Below are 15,130 nucleotides of genomic sequence, written 5' to 3' on the forward strand. Positions count from 1 at the left end.
TATTGTACTTGGGTGATGGACACCCTAAATACCCTGACTTGCTTACTGTACATTCTATACATGTAACAAAATTCACATATACCTCAAAAATTTGTATTAATTGTAAAGAATTCAATCAGTAACTACTAAGTAATTTAATTAGTAAGAATTCAATAATTATTAAATCTTAGTAAGAATCACTTAGTAAGTGGTTATGACAGAGATATTCCGCAAAGCCATGTACCTTTTCCCCCTCATTGTTTGACTCGAATATATAGCAGACTGATGACAGATTACTTTCACTTCTCCCACTTGATGTCCGAAGAACAAATCCAAAAAGGCGCTTATTTTCCTGGTGTGTAGCATACAAAACTACACAAGGTAATGGAAACTGCCACAGAAAACATCAGAAGCAAACATGAGATTTTACAAGTCATTACAGCAGCACTCGTGACAAACTCATAAGCTAAGTTCTAAAAATATAAATATTGTAATATATTAAAGCCAATTATTTTAACAGACTCGTAATGCAGAAACAAGTAATGTCATATTTGGTTTGAATTAACAAGCAGAAAAAGAGGTTGTTGAATATTACATTTATTTTATTAGTCGTTAACACATTTTACAAAGTCAAAAAGAACTGTTAAAAAAATTACAAAAAGAATTGTGTTATTTTAAGTTACATAAAATGTTCAATGATAATTCTTTTAAGTTACATAAAATGTTCAATGATAACACAATGATAAGAATTGTGTTAATTATTTTAAGTTACATAAACTGTTCAATGATAACTTTTTGCAGATGGCCACAGACTTAACTACAACAGCCAAAGACCAATCATAGCTGATCCTATCACACTTGAATATACAGGATTAGGATTATTATCAAATTGTAAAATGTGTATATATACAAAGGGACCTAAAATAAAGCTTAAATCATGTGGAACTCACCGTGAGCCTTGTAACTTGTGTCTGTGGATCAATTAACCTAAAATAATAATTTAAAAATTGGAAAACAAATTTCAATTAGGCTGAAATCTTGTAAATGTTTTTTCTACAGCTTTTTAAGGGAGGGTTTTACTTACTTTAAACAGTCACAAGTGACTAATAAATGCGATTCTGTCATCCGAAAGATGTTATGGATGGCCCGGGCAGCTAAGATTTGGCGCATAGTTTCATAAACAACATCTGGATGGTCATCTGATTTCACCTCCATTGAACCAAGGAATCGGACAATAAATAACTGATGAAGAATAGAATCTATAACAGAACAAGGTGTATTATATATTTTTAAATGCCATATTTCTTTTCCAAAAGAATAAAATACATTGCCTCCTTTTAGATTTTCCAGTGAAAAATTCAACAACTTAAGGGATACATTTCAAAATAACTCCTAACTACAGCATTCCAAGTTATAGGAAAATTAGGGTTTAAAATTCAAATAGCTAAAAGTAATGCTTCAACAATTGGTGGCTCTGAGGCCAGGCGTGGTGGTTGACACCTGTAATCCTAGCACTTTGGGAGGCTGAGGCAGGGGGATCCTTCAAGCCCAGGAGTTCGAGACCAGCCTAGGCAACATAGGGAGACCCTGTCTCTTAACACACACACACACACACACACACACACACACACACACACACACCAACTGATGGTTCTTACAGCATTTCTGTAAGTTTAGAATTAAAATGAATAGTTAGTGGTGGAAAAACAAAATTTATGCTCCAGTACCAGAAGTGAAATATCAGCTGTTAGGAAAAGCTTGAAAGGTATCTTAGGCACTGAGAATTTGACTATAAGTTCAAAAGTATGAGAGTCTATAGTTTTGTATGAATCACAACATCTTAAGTCAGATTAAGTTCTGTTGCTTCAAGTGTACTATAAGTAGAGGAAATTCTGAAGCAAAGATAACATGAAAACTGAGCTTAGCAGCAGAACAAATATAAACAATAAATTTTTCACAGTTTGCTGAGAAGCAGTTCTAAAATATGAATGCTGCACATCTGTGTTACCTTCAGTTTCAGATTTTATAATTCCCCCAGATTCTCCAAATGGATTTGTACGCCTAAAAAGTTCAGAAAAAAAAACATGAACAAATGATCAGTTACCATGAGCCACACAGAAGAATCTAATCATTAAAACCAAAGTTAACATTTTAAAAAGAAAGCTCTAAAATGCCCCATCCTGTTAAGAAACACTATTGATCACTAAATTACTATGATGAAGGCCTCTGTTGTCACACATTAACTGATCAATGTTCATGCACTTTAGAAGACACAGATGAATTGGAAGTTTAGCTATACACAACAAAAAAATCAACATAATAATAAACCATGTTGCAAAAGTTCTTGAATTTAAATAAGCAAACACAGAGGAACACTGATTTAACTGCAATCTTAGCTGCTTGAGAAAAATGCCAAGAATGTCCTGGAATTGTAAAAACTTCTTTTTAGGTTTTTACTTACTTCTGTAAGTATATGTTGCAAGTTAGCTATAATCTAGTTTTAAACCTGTATTTCTCAAAGCACAAGTAACAATGCAAAAAGAAAAGTGAACTGGAGATGGAAGTTACCTTCCTCCTTAGTGTGCATGGCTTGTGGCACACCACAGTGAAGGAAGAAAAGTACAACTCAAAGTAGGTTTTGGAGGGCTGGGCATTGTGGCTCACACCTGTAATCTCAGCACCTTGGGAGGCCAAGGCAGGAGGACTGCTTGAGCCCTGGAGTTTGAGATCTGCTTGGGCAACACAGGAAGACCCCATCTCTACCAAAGAAATTTAAAAATTAGTTGGGTGTGGTGGTGCACGCCTGTGGTCCCAGGTACTCAGGAGGGTGAGGCAGGAGGATCCCTTCAGCCCAGGAGGTCAAAGCTACAGTGAGCTATGATCATGCCACTGCACTCCAGCCTGGGCAACAGAGTGAGACCCCGTCTCAAAACAAAACAAAATAGGTTTTGGAAGCAGAGAGCTAAGTGGTTCTAAAAAAACACTGACATTAAGATAACAGGAAATTAATATCTGTAGTATGTGTTCTATTACATCAAATGCTAAGTGTATTTCTGTGATGTGTAAATGACTTTTTGTGGGTCACAGCCATGTATATCCAAATTAATATATGATCAATTCATTAGGTGTCCATTCTACTTAATAAATGATTTGCCTTAAGTCATGTTTCCTTCAACCACAGCCAAGGAAAAATTTTAACTGCTTTGGTGAGAATATTCATTATATAAATAAAAGATGATTAATTAATAATTCATAATAGTGATAATGTTTTAGTAACTTCCTGAAGATTTCTTATTCTGGTATAAGATAATATTTTCTAATAAACCTATATCATGTGTATTATCCTCAAGAATTTTTAAAAAATTGTCATGACCTAAAGACAGGGCTATCAACTTTCTTCTGCAATTTTAAGAGCAAATATCCAAGAAGTAGACCTAATAAGCAATACAGAATTAAATATTTTGAAACTAAATTATCTTAACTCCTTAGCTGAGGCAGAAGACATAGAGGAAAAACCTGCATGGTTCTTCCCTAACTATCAGTATGTTACATAATTAAACAAAGAAAGTACAACATAGCTGATGTACATGATAAATAAGAGATGACTCTCAAATGTAGACAGGGGATTATAAGCCTTCCAGACCACAGCACAATGTACCTGTGATGCTATCACCCACCTGCCTCCCTGGCCAAAGGCTTTTGCCTGGCCAGGCTGATCTTCACACACAGGAGAAATTATGTCAAACTGTATTGGGGTGTCTGGGGCAACAAGGGAATCTAGAGACAGGGCAGCCAAATTCGTAGACTCAGATCCTAAGGATCCTGAACTGCTGGTTCGAGCTGTCGGTGGCCGAGATTGTCTAAGCATAAAACAAGAAGGCACTGCATTTAATTTTCCCTTTTGGATATTAAATATTTAACCAACTATGAAAAAAGAAAACACAACATTATAAGTCAATGAGAAGTCTTATGTTTCAGTACAAACATAATCCCAGATCACAGATACTTTAAATAGCCCATATCCTTCTTTAAATAACTCACAGTGTGGTAACTTACCCTGCGGCTGGCCGCAGGCTCTCGTGCCTCTGCTGGAAAGATGGGGAAGGAGTGACAGCTTCCAGAGCTGACTGATTTACTCGTGCAGCAGTTTCCTATTTTAATTTTTTTTAAAAAGGACTAATATTAGTAAAGTAAGCAAACCAAAAGTTTGAATGTAACTCTGAATTGTTAGAATGCTTCTGGTTACACTTAAAATATAAATTAGAGCTACTAAAATAGTTCTATATTCCCTCATCTTAATATTAGGGTACATAACTGATTTCCTCTTCCTATAACCTAGCAAAAAATCTGATTTTCTACTTATATGTAATTATTAGATATTGCTTTTTCTTTAATTTTTTAAAATTCCCTGCAAGTGTTGCACACTTTAAATTTTTAAAGAAAATATTGTTTTCTTTACATTTTTAACTACCAGATTTTTTTTATTAAAGTTTGTATTGCTAGCACACAGTCCAGTGCCTGGCACAATGGACAATCGATACATTTGTTGAATAAAGAAGTTTAGAAGGAATAGGAAATACTCACAAAATACGAGTATTTTATAACTATGCTGGTAAAGTTTTCACAATTTTCCAGAATATATTTATGCTCAGAAATATCTGTTTATTAATTTACAAAGTTGTCATATTTTCAGACCGAAAAATTGAAAATAAGAAAGCTTGTCATAAGAAATACTTTAGATTGTTTTATTTAAAATATTGACTGAATAAAAATGGTATTTAAATTAGAGATCTGTTTTAATCATGTACATATAGTTAACATTTCTGTATACTTAAAAACAGTTAACATGGTAAATTTGTAGATTTTTTCACAATTTTTTAAATGGTCTTTTTTTGGGAGACAGGTTCTCTGCTGCCCAGGCTGGCGTGCAATGATTATGGCTCACTGCACCCTCGATCTCCTAGGCTTAAGCAGTCCTCCCCCTCAGCCTCCTGAGTAGTTGGGACAACAGGCACTACTCCATAAAAATGGTCTTTAAATTAGAAAAAATAATAACAAAACAAATTTGCATTTATGTGTCTTATTGTTAGAAAAATCACCAATACAATGCTACAAACTGATCAAAATTTCTATTCTCACTAATACAGATAAAATAATTCTGGATAACCTAAGAAATACTAACTAAAAATTAGTTCTGATAATTGGTAGGAAAAGACTATATAAGTATTACAAACTATTCAAATCCAAACACTGTATTCCCTAGATGATAAAATAAATCATTTAATTTGTATTTTAATGGTATTTTTTGTTGCTCCCAAATAACCTTACAAAAAGGAAAAGCTAGATTGGCAGGAGATCAAATTACTAAAAGCAAAAGGTTTATCTATAGTTAACACGGATTTTCCGTAATTAAACTCATAATTTATTTATTTTTTTAGACAGAGTCTTGCTTTGTCACCCAGGCTGGAGTGCAGTGGCATGATCTCGGCTCACTGCAAGTTCCACCTCCCGGGTGCACGCCATTCTCCTGCCTCAGCCTCCCGAGTAGCTGGGACTACAGGCGCTCACCACCACACATGCCTAATTTTTTGTATTTTTAGTAGAGACGTGGTTTCACCGTGTTAGCCAGGATGGTCTCGATGTCCTGACCTCGTGATCCGCCCGCCTTGGCCTCCCAAAGTGCTGGGATTACAGGCGTGAGCCACCACGCCCGGCCTAAACTCGTAATTTATTGTATTAGACAAAATTATAATACATTATACATTACAGTATAATTACTAGTATTTTGGAGGTCATGAGATTTCGTTTCTATGGTTCAAAACTTCCTCCTAGGCATTTCTTAGCTGGCACCTCAAATTCATTAAGAAAAAAACAGAACTCTTCTTTCCCAAATTCCTCTTCTCTTCCCTTAGGTTTAAAACCTGGAAGTCATCTTTACCTTACTCATCTCTTTTATCCTTCATATCAATCAGTTACTAAACTAGTCTAGCCCTCCCATCTAATCCACCATTACATCAACAGCAGATTATGATTTAGAAGAGTGAGAGCCTCCCAAAGAAATCAGCCCTCCCAGCCTCAGCTGAAATCATCAGCCAGGAGTTGCCTGGACTCTCACAGCACAGACAGGCCCACCAAGAGTGGCAGAGGTCAGACAGCTCCTGTCCTAGAGTCAAGTCCTTTTCCAACTATACTGCGGTACCCACTTGACTCCTTCCAGGATTCTCTGTACCCCTGTGTTCTACCTGTATGTTTGGACTGCACCTATGGCTGTATCTACACTTTAGGGTTCATATGGTTTGATATCCTTACTACACAAAGTATAATTTGCAAAACTGGGAATTCACGCTGTATCACCCCAGACATACTGAATCATATTATGCATTTTAACAAGACCCCTAAGTGACTTGTATGCACATTTCAGTTTTGTATTCTCTATGAAGAACCTTTAACTTGGCTGGGCATGGTGGCTCATGCCTGTAATCCCAGCACTTTGGGAGGCCAAGGCAGGTAGATCACCTGAAGTTGGAAGTTCGAGACCAGCCTGGCCAACATGGCAAAACGCTGTCTCTATTAAAAATACAAAAATGGGCCGGGCATGGTGGTGCAGGCCTATAGTCCCAGCTACTCAAAAGGCTGAGGCAGGAGAATCGCTTGAACCTGGGAGGCGGAGGCTGCAGTGAGATGAGATAGTGGCACTGCACTCCAGTCTGGGCGACACAGCAAGACTCTGTCTCCAAAAAAAAAAAAAAAAAAAAAAAAAGAATCTTTAATTATACTACAGTTTCATAAATTTGCCATTTCTGCATTTGTACTTACTCTCTTATCTGCACTGTGTCTTCTTTTCCTCAAAACACAAACAAATCCTACCCAACTCAAGTTTCCACCATTTCCACAGAGTTTTCTCTAAAGTCCATACTGATCTTAATATTCTCAAAACTATTCTCAAAACTTAAGCCTTTAGTCATCACCATATGCTTTCAATTACATCCTGTTTTATCTGAAATGTTACTTAAATTTTTAGTTTTGTCTCTCCATACAGATAGGCTCCTAGAGGACAGAAGCCATGGCTCAATTTTCTTCTGTATTTCCGTTCTTCATGGCGCTCAACACAGAATTAAATAGTCAACACCTAATAAATATTTGTTGGTTGACTGAGTTGAGTATCTTTTGAAATAATTTATTGTTCTAGGAAGACCACTCATTACATATATGGCACATTAAAGCTACTCATTCAGGCCAGCCGCAGTGGCTCACGCCTATAATCCCAGCACCTTGGGAGGCCAAGACGGCCAGATCACCTGAGGACAGGAGTTTGAGACCAGCCTGGCCAACATGACCAAATCCTGTCTCTACTAAAAATACAAAAATGAGCTGGGTGTGGTGGCACACACCTGTAATCTCAGCTACTGGGGAGGCTGAGGCAGGAGAATCATTTGAACCTGGGAGGTGGAGACTGCAGTGAACAAAGATCAGGCCACTGCACTCCGGCCTGGGCAACAGGGCGAGACTCTGTCTCCAAAAAAAAATAAAAATAAAAAAATAAGCTACCCATTCAAGGCCAAATTAAAAAATTACAGAACTTGAAAAATTATGAATTAATAAAAACATGTAAGCCACAAAATTACTCAATTTTGTTGGATCTGGGTAACATAAAATAAAAATATTACCTCTGGATTTTCACTTAAGTATATTTGTTTAGATATGTTGTTTATTGTACAGATCCACTGCAAGAGGAAAAAATAGAAAAATATAATTAATAATTTTTTTCTACAAAGCTTCTCTTGTAAAGGCAAATGTTCAATACTCAACTGCAACAGACGTTTCATTAGAAGTAATACATTTATCTTCCTTATAAGAAAACATTTCATAAAAAGGGTACGTATAAATATATATAAAAGAACATTCAACATTTTTATTATTTAAATATATGAAAACATTCAGTAGATTTATATAAGAATCTCAAGTTTAATTCACATAAGAAAATAAAAAATACAGCAATCATGTTAAATTATACTTAATAATCTATATTTATCTTTTTATATCACTTCCCCTCCTAATCCCCACCAAACAAGACGGTGTGAACTCAGGTATCATAAACACAAATGCAAAAAAAGCTTAAAAGACAAATATATTCTTGGTGAATATATTTTACATGCCTCCCTTCTGTCAAGTTTATAAATAATTAGCATAGAAAACAATCTCCGCTCTACATCTTCTGCTTCACTCTCGAGGACTGAAGTGCCTGATGAGCCTCACTAATCTAAACAAATATTTTATTTGGCAAATTATGCAGAGAACAGAGACATTTGTGTGTGTTCCTCAGAGAGCAAAAGCAAGTTTTAATATTACTCTTTTCCATAAGAAGTAAATAAAGGTAGATCTCTATAGCATTTCCAACTTTTATCTTTTACCAACACAATTATAATGCCAAATTAAAAGGCGAAAAATCAAGCTAAGATATATTTTCATGGAAGAATGTTTCTCAAGATAAAGGTTTGAAGCATCAATTATTGCTAATACCTTACCTTCCATATCTGATATACTAGGAGTAAAAATGGAGTCAAAAATAAAAGGCTCATGAGGAAGAACAGAGACTCCCAAATTTTTGTTTTTCTCTCTTTCATTTCTCCAAGATTTTCAGCTTTAGTTGTTTCCTGCCATGTCACATCTGCTGCCACTATGTTCTTAGTGCAGCAAATAGTGTCTCAAAGGATTGGTGAGAGAAGAGAGTAAATTAAACTGTCACCTCATGATACTAACAGCCTGCCAGACAGCAACAGTCACAAGGTCATTTCTCAATCTGAGTCTTTAAAATAGCAGAGATGATCTCTAAGGTCCCTCCCACTACAAAATTCTGTGAGAAACAAGAATATTGCTCAAGGACAATAGACCTTTACCAAAAAAAGAAAAAGAAAGATTTTTAATTAACTAGGATTTTCCAAAATTTCTACAATGAATATATTAATATATGTTTTGTCATCACAGAAATATTTTTAAATGTCAATGAAGAAATGAACTAGGTAAAATCTTACCTCTTCATGATCTTTTTTACTCTCTGCTTGCAAAATTGAAGATCTGGAAGAGAAGAGACATTTGAGCCTCAACTGTTTAAAAAAGTATTTTCAACATAATCTGAGAGAACTTTTTAATCTTTAAAGGTAAAGGCATATATAAAAACCAATCGGTATTAAAAGAACAAAAACAAAACACAACCAACAGTATCTTAGGAAAAGGAGACCACCAGAGGTATCAGGATGCAGACTTTAACAACTCTGACTTTGGCTACCTATCCCAAGATGTACCAAAAAGGAAACAGGTGCTGATCCTTAGAAGACAGACCATGACAAAGTTACATTTCAGTGAAGGCAATACATTTCAACTTATCATATATATTTCCTATATATTATGAACTTATCATATATATTTCAAATATGCATCAATGATCCTAATAGCAAAAACTTTACTTCATTATTTCTCCTTTAATATTAAATCATATATTTCAATGTTAATCATTAACATATCATTAATTCACTTTTTAATAGATACAATATTGGAGTTAGAGAAAATAATAATTTTTACTAATTTTGCATCACACCAGGAATATGAAATGGGAAATCAGGTAAGCATTAAACAAAAAGTAAATACTTATAGTAAGTAACATGTTAACAAGTTGGTAATTTTGATAAATGAATACAGTGATTCCCAATATCTAGTGGGATAAATCCACACAATATTGGCATTCATTGTATGTTTGTAGAAGGAATGTGAAATTAAACAACCATTTTGATAAAGGATAGTGAGCTATAATATGTTTTGTTTTGTTTTTATTGAGACAAGGTCTCACTCTGTTGCCCAGGTTGGAATGCAGTGGCGTGATCTCGGCTCACTGCAACCTCTGCCTCCTGGGTTCAAGCAATTCTCCCTGCGTCAGCCTCCCAAGTAGGTAGGATTACAGGCACCTGCCACAATGCCCAGCTAATTTTTGTATTTTTAGTAGAGACTGGGTTTCACCATGTTGGCCAGGCTGGTCTCAAACTCCTGACCTCAGGTGACCCACTCACCTTGGCCTCCCAAAGAGCTGGGATTACAGGCGTGAGCCACCAAGCCTGGCCTACAGTATCTTTTTTTTAGGGGTAAAGGTCAAATTTATTTATTTTTATAATATCTTAATGTGCATAAATACAGGGGAAAAAATGACTTTCAGGGAACCCAGAGGCTGCTCCCGAATATTAAATTAAGAAAGTTCAAAGGTTAAAAGCAGTATTTTAATTGAGTGGGGGAAAAATGGCAGATAGTCTAAACATCTATCATTAGGAAAATGTTTAAATTATAATGTATGTCCTTAAATAGATTGTAGAATAGCCATTATAACATGTTTTTAATAGGTGGCTGCAAATCCAAATTACAGTATTTCTTCCACTATTTTAAAAATGTACTTAGGTTAAAAATTGGAAGGCAATGGACAAAAAAGTTAATTGTTGCTTTCGATTAATAAGACAGTAGAATTTTTTCATACTCCTTTTTAAACTTTCCATGCTTTTTGAAAATTTCTTTTAAATGCTACTGTAAAGATTCTCCTTTAATGCAAAAGTAATAGAAGCTTGGGCGTGGTGGCCCAGGCCTATAATCCTAGCACTTTGGGAGGCTAGCGCAGGAAGACCACAAGTCCAGGAGTTTGAGACCAGCCTGGGCAACATGATGAGACATCTCTACAAAAAAAAATTTTTTTAATTGCCAGACATGGTGGCATGCACCTGTGATCCTAGCAACTTGGGGTCCTGAGGTGGGAGGATCCCTTGAGCCCAGGAGGTTGAGGCTACAGTGAGCCATGTTCACACCACTGCATTCCAGCCAGGGAGACACAGTAAGACCCCACCTCAAAAAAAGGTAATAGAAATTTTTTTAAATGGTATTATAAACATTAATGGAAAAATAATCTGATCAGAAATATTTGATTAACATTTTAAAATAACACTGTTGTTAGCACCTACTATATGTCAGTCACATTACATATGTTAGAATTTCTGTTCCTCACAACAATTTATGAAGTAGGGATTACAACCCCCCCACTCACATTTTACATGAACAAAAATGGAGCTGAGAGGGGTTACAGACATTACTCTACTGTCTGAGACGATAGAGTAAGTAATGGATCCAGAATTTGAACTTTCTGACTCCAGGTTTAGGACTCTTTCCATGAACTTGTTCTGTCTTCCCCGATACTATGCAGGATTTTCAGTTCCAGTTCCCTAACGTGAAACCACAGGTCTTTACTATATGACATTGCTTTGACAACCTCAAAATATCAACAAACCATTTAACCAAGTCAGAAACAAAAATTCAATCTATTTCTACAAGATTAAAAAGCAATTTATCTTAATACACATGAACCTAAAATGTCCATAAAATTTCTAAACAAAAAGGAATTATCCCACATTTCAGAAGTTTAAAATATTATAGATAATTAGTAGTAGAAAAAAATACTAACTTTTTTCCATCGAAAGAGGTGATCTGAAAACAATATCGTCTGTCTTCACAGTCCACAGCCATCACTGAACAGTTGTCTATGTCCATGGCCAGGCCTCCTGCTACATCCCCACGGGCCTGACTCATTAAATTTCCACCCTGCGTGAAGTAAAACTGTCTGTCCCAGGTAGATGACACCAAGCCTGTTTTACTAAATGAAGAAAGCACATTCACTCTTTAATAACAACATACCTGAAATCTCATCATCAGCTAGACACAAGATAAAGCATGTTACAAAGAATTGGCTTCTGAAAAGGCACCAAGATGCCAAGAAAATAAATATAAATATGCTTTCAGTCTCTAAAATAAATTCATGTATGTTGACTCACTTTTGTGAATGTGTATACAGTTTCCAAAACAAGGCTGGAAATTATCAAACTGTGGCTATTATTAATAACGATCCATAAAATACAGGTTATAGTTCAACTTCCAAGGGAGTAAATTCAAAACAATAGAATTTATTTTATTTCTAGGGTTAGCCTGCTTCATCCTATCGTCAGATGAAAACTAACATTTGACTTGGTGCTATAATTACAAATATATTAAAGTATGATAAATGATATTTCACAGTCTCATGTGATGATACCATATGTGAATATTTACTTAAACTCAAATTAGTTTCAGTTCTTTTTTTTTTTTTGAGACAGAGTCTCACTCTGTCCCCCAGGCTGGAGTACAATGGCGCGATCTCGGGTCACCGCAACCTCTGCCTCCTAGGTTCAAGTGATTCTTGTGCCTCAGCCTCCTGAGTAGCTGGGATTACAGGCATAAGCCACCATGCTCGGCTAAATTTTTGTATTTTTAGTAGAGGTGGGGCTCCACCATGTTGGCCAGGCTGGTCTCGAACTCCTGACCTCAGGTGATCCGCCTGCCTTGGTCTCCCCCAAAGTGCTGGGATCACAGGTGTGAGCCACCACGCCCAGCCTTGGTTTCACTTCTTTTATCATTCTACATTATTCAATAAATAGCTAGGTAGGATTTTACTTCTGAAAAGTATTTACGTACCTCATCTGTCAAAAAGTTCACATAATACTAACACCTCTAAAAAGTTTCAACCTTTAATAAAAATCAAAACAATATGACAGACATCAATTATTTATTATATTCATTTGGTATTGTCTTACATGATATACAATATACAAAAATAACAATAGTTTTCTTACTTCCTAGCATTAAGGTATCCAGCCTTTCGGGTTAAATTTCGATTAACAGGAAATTTGGTGGGGTCTGGGTCAGGCACATATAAGGGATCACTGGCTACTTCCAAATCCTCTATTGTCTGTTGCATGGTCTCTATATCACTGTCCATTTCCCTGCGAACACTGATACAGAACAGATTATTTACTACAAATCACAACCAATATAGAACTCCTTACTAATCATGTTTACCTGCATATTTGTTTTGGATATGTTTCCTTAAAGAGAGGAAATGTGGCATACGTGGTTAAAACAACACAAATACATTTTAAAACAGGTTTATAGTTTATTTGAAACTTAGATATTTTGGAAACAATACTAAATTCAAAAAATGAATGAAGCCCCACTGAATCCCTGATTTTGGCGTAATTTTCAAACTGTGCCTTTAAAACAGAGGTTCTGTGCCTTTAATACAACAATTACTTTCATCTCTCTCCATACCGCGAACAGACCACATATACTGCTCAGCATTTTGAACCTGATAAGAACTGCTTTCTCTCTCTCTTTAAGTTTTCATGGCGTGGAAATAATATTTAGTAATCTCCCATTAAACTCCCACAATTTCAAGTTTAAAGATAATTTCACTTATGGGGAATTACTATTATGTGTCTGTTATATTCGGACATAAAACTGAGTTTAGAATCAAATTATCACCATTAAGAAATTCGAAGTTCACAATCTATGGAAAAAAAGAGGTAAAAAAAAAAAAAAAAAAAAACAAGAAGTAACCATGAACCACATAAGAAACTCTCATGGCAGGGAAAACATTCCCTCAGGAAATTAAATGATAAATATCTTTACATTATATCACTGAGCTGTTCAGCTATCATTCACATCATTTCATTTTCAATTTTAAGGAAAAAAATACTTACTTCTGAACGCTTGTTCCAATATTAGCTAAAAATTCTTCCAGTTGTTCATTAAGATTTTCAGAACCCATCTTAAAGAAACTTATCTGGAGAGCAGGGAGTGGGGGGAATTGAACAATACAAAAATACATTAAGCAATACTTAAAGTAAATCATATAAACAATCTCTAAGATACATGGTTAAGTAAAAAACAAAGGAATATTCCCATTTATGTAAAAATACATTGTAGTTTGTGATTTCTACTGCACATGGAGCCATTAAGGAAGTTAGACTTAAATTCCACTACATATCCTTTTATATTTTTTGAATTGGAACAAGTAATACATATGTATGGTTAACAATCTTTTAAAATTGGAAAATAAATTTTAAAGTATTTCCAACAAATTATATAAAGTATTTCATGTTTACTACAAAGATAAGTTTTCTATCTGAGGAATAATCAGTAAAGTACTCTTTTACTTAAATAGATTCAATTTTTTTTCTTTTTTTTTTTGAGACAGGGTCTCGCTTTGTCATCCAGACTGCACAGTAACACCTCATTGCAGCCTCAGCCTCCTAGGCTCGAGGGATCCTTCTATCTCAGCCTCCCAAGTTGCTGGGACCACTGAGGCATGCTACCAAGCCCAACTAATTTTTTCATTTTTTGTAGAGATGGGGTCTCCCTACATTGCTAAGGCTAGTCTCAAACTCCTGGACTCAAGTGATTCTCCTACCTCGGCCCTACCAAAGAGCTCGATTATAGGCATGAGGCACCGCGCCTGGCCTCAATTTTCTTTAAACTCTTAATTTTTAGGAGACTGACACTTTGTCTTATACTACCCAAAACAAATTTCTAGCCCCCTTCCTGATATACCTTGGGGCACGCTGGAGTTCATCTATTATTTTTAACTCAGGAAGTATGCAAGGAATATGGGATAAACTCAAACCTGTTCATTCTCTTTCAGATCTATTATGAAGCAAGTGTTTAGTTGAAGCTCCAGCAATAGATGTAACTCTGAAATTCATTTAGCTTTCTGTTCTCAGTCCCCAGCTATGGTGAACAAGTGGTTTCATTTACCCTAAAATATTTGAAATCTTCATTTGCAACGAAAACCATTCTTCCTAACTTCCTTAAAATAATAGTCTGATGACATTTTTAAAAATTACTTCTTAAAACACAGACATGAACAAGGATGTTGAAAATAGTTTATAATATCTTTATACTTAATGTAAATATCAAGCTTAATATAAAGCTTTTAGGACAGTTATAATCCAAAATACAGTACAGTATTTACCTGAGCTTGCATGTACCCAAGTAGAGGTTCTAACAATGCTATTTTCTTCTTGTACTGAAGAGTATTTAATGCACAAAAATAATGCATCATGGTCTGGTGTTGTTTCTTTCTGGACGTGTACACATCTTCTGTTACTTCATACTTCACCTTTGAATGAAAAGATTTAAATAATTAAGTAAATAATCTGCTATTATTTACTTTTGTATTATCTTCAGTAGGAGCTGTGGAGAAGAGCCCACCTGAGGAAAAGGTGTATTACAAGCAATTGAGCATTGATGTTTCTGT

General features: G+C 35.4%; 1 protein-coding gene across 2 annotated transcripts in view; it reads right to left on the reverse strand.

Moving 5' to 3' along the window:
* APPL1 (adaptor protein, phosphotyrosine interacting with PH domain and leucine zipper 1) overlaps window positions 1-15,130 on the reverse strand; it is a 46,298-nt gene that overhangs the window by 11,667 nt on the left and 19,501 nt on the right. For both annotated transcript variants that reach the window (XM_007984691.3, XM_073010012.1), the window contains exons 8-19: window positions 14,846-14,992; window positions 13,575-13,657; window positions 12,669-12,827; window positions 11,468-11,656; window positions 9,012-9,054; window positions 7,647-7,703; window positions 4,036-4,130; window positions 3,657-3,839; window positions 1,988-2,040; window positions 1,064-1,238; window positions 930-966; window positions 224-370 (exon numbers count right to left, since the gene is read on the reverse strand). In XM_007984691.3, coding sequence (XP_007982882.2) covers window positions 224-370; window positions 930-966; window positions 1,064-1,238; window positions 1,988-2,040; window positions 3,657-3,839; window positions 4,036-4,130; window positions 7,647-7,703; window positions 9,012-9,054; window positions 11,468-11,656; window positions 12,669-12,827; window positions 13,575-13,657; window positions 14,846-14,992 — 1,368 coding nt within the window. The remainder of the gene's footprint in view (window positions 1-223; window positions 371-929; window positions 967-1,063; window positions 1,239-1,987; window positions 2,041-3,656; window positions 3,840-4,035; window positions 4,131-7,646; window positions 7,704-9,011; window positions 9,055-11,467; window positions 11,657-12,668; window positions 12,828-13,574; window positions 13,658-14,845; window positions 14,993-15,130) is intronic.

Source organism: Chlorocebus sabaeus, chromosome 22 (assembly GCF_047675955.1).
Source record: "Chlorocebus sabaeus isolate Y175 chromosome 22, mChlSab1.0.hap1, whole genome shotgun sequence".
NCBI lineage: Eukaryota > Metazoa > Chordata > Mammalia > Primates > Cercopithecidae > Chlorocebus > Chlorocebus sabaeus.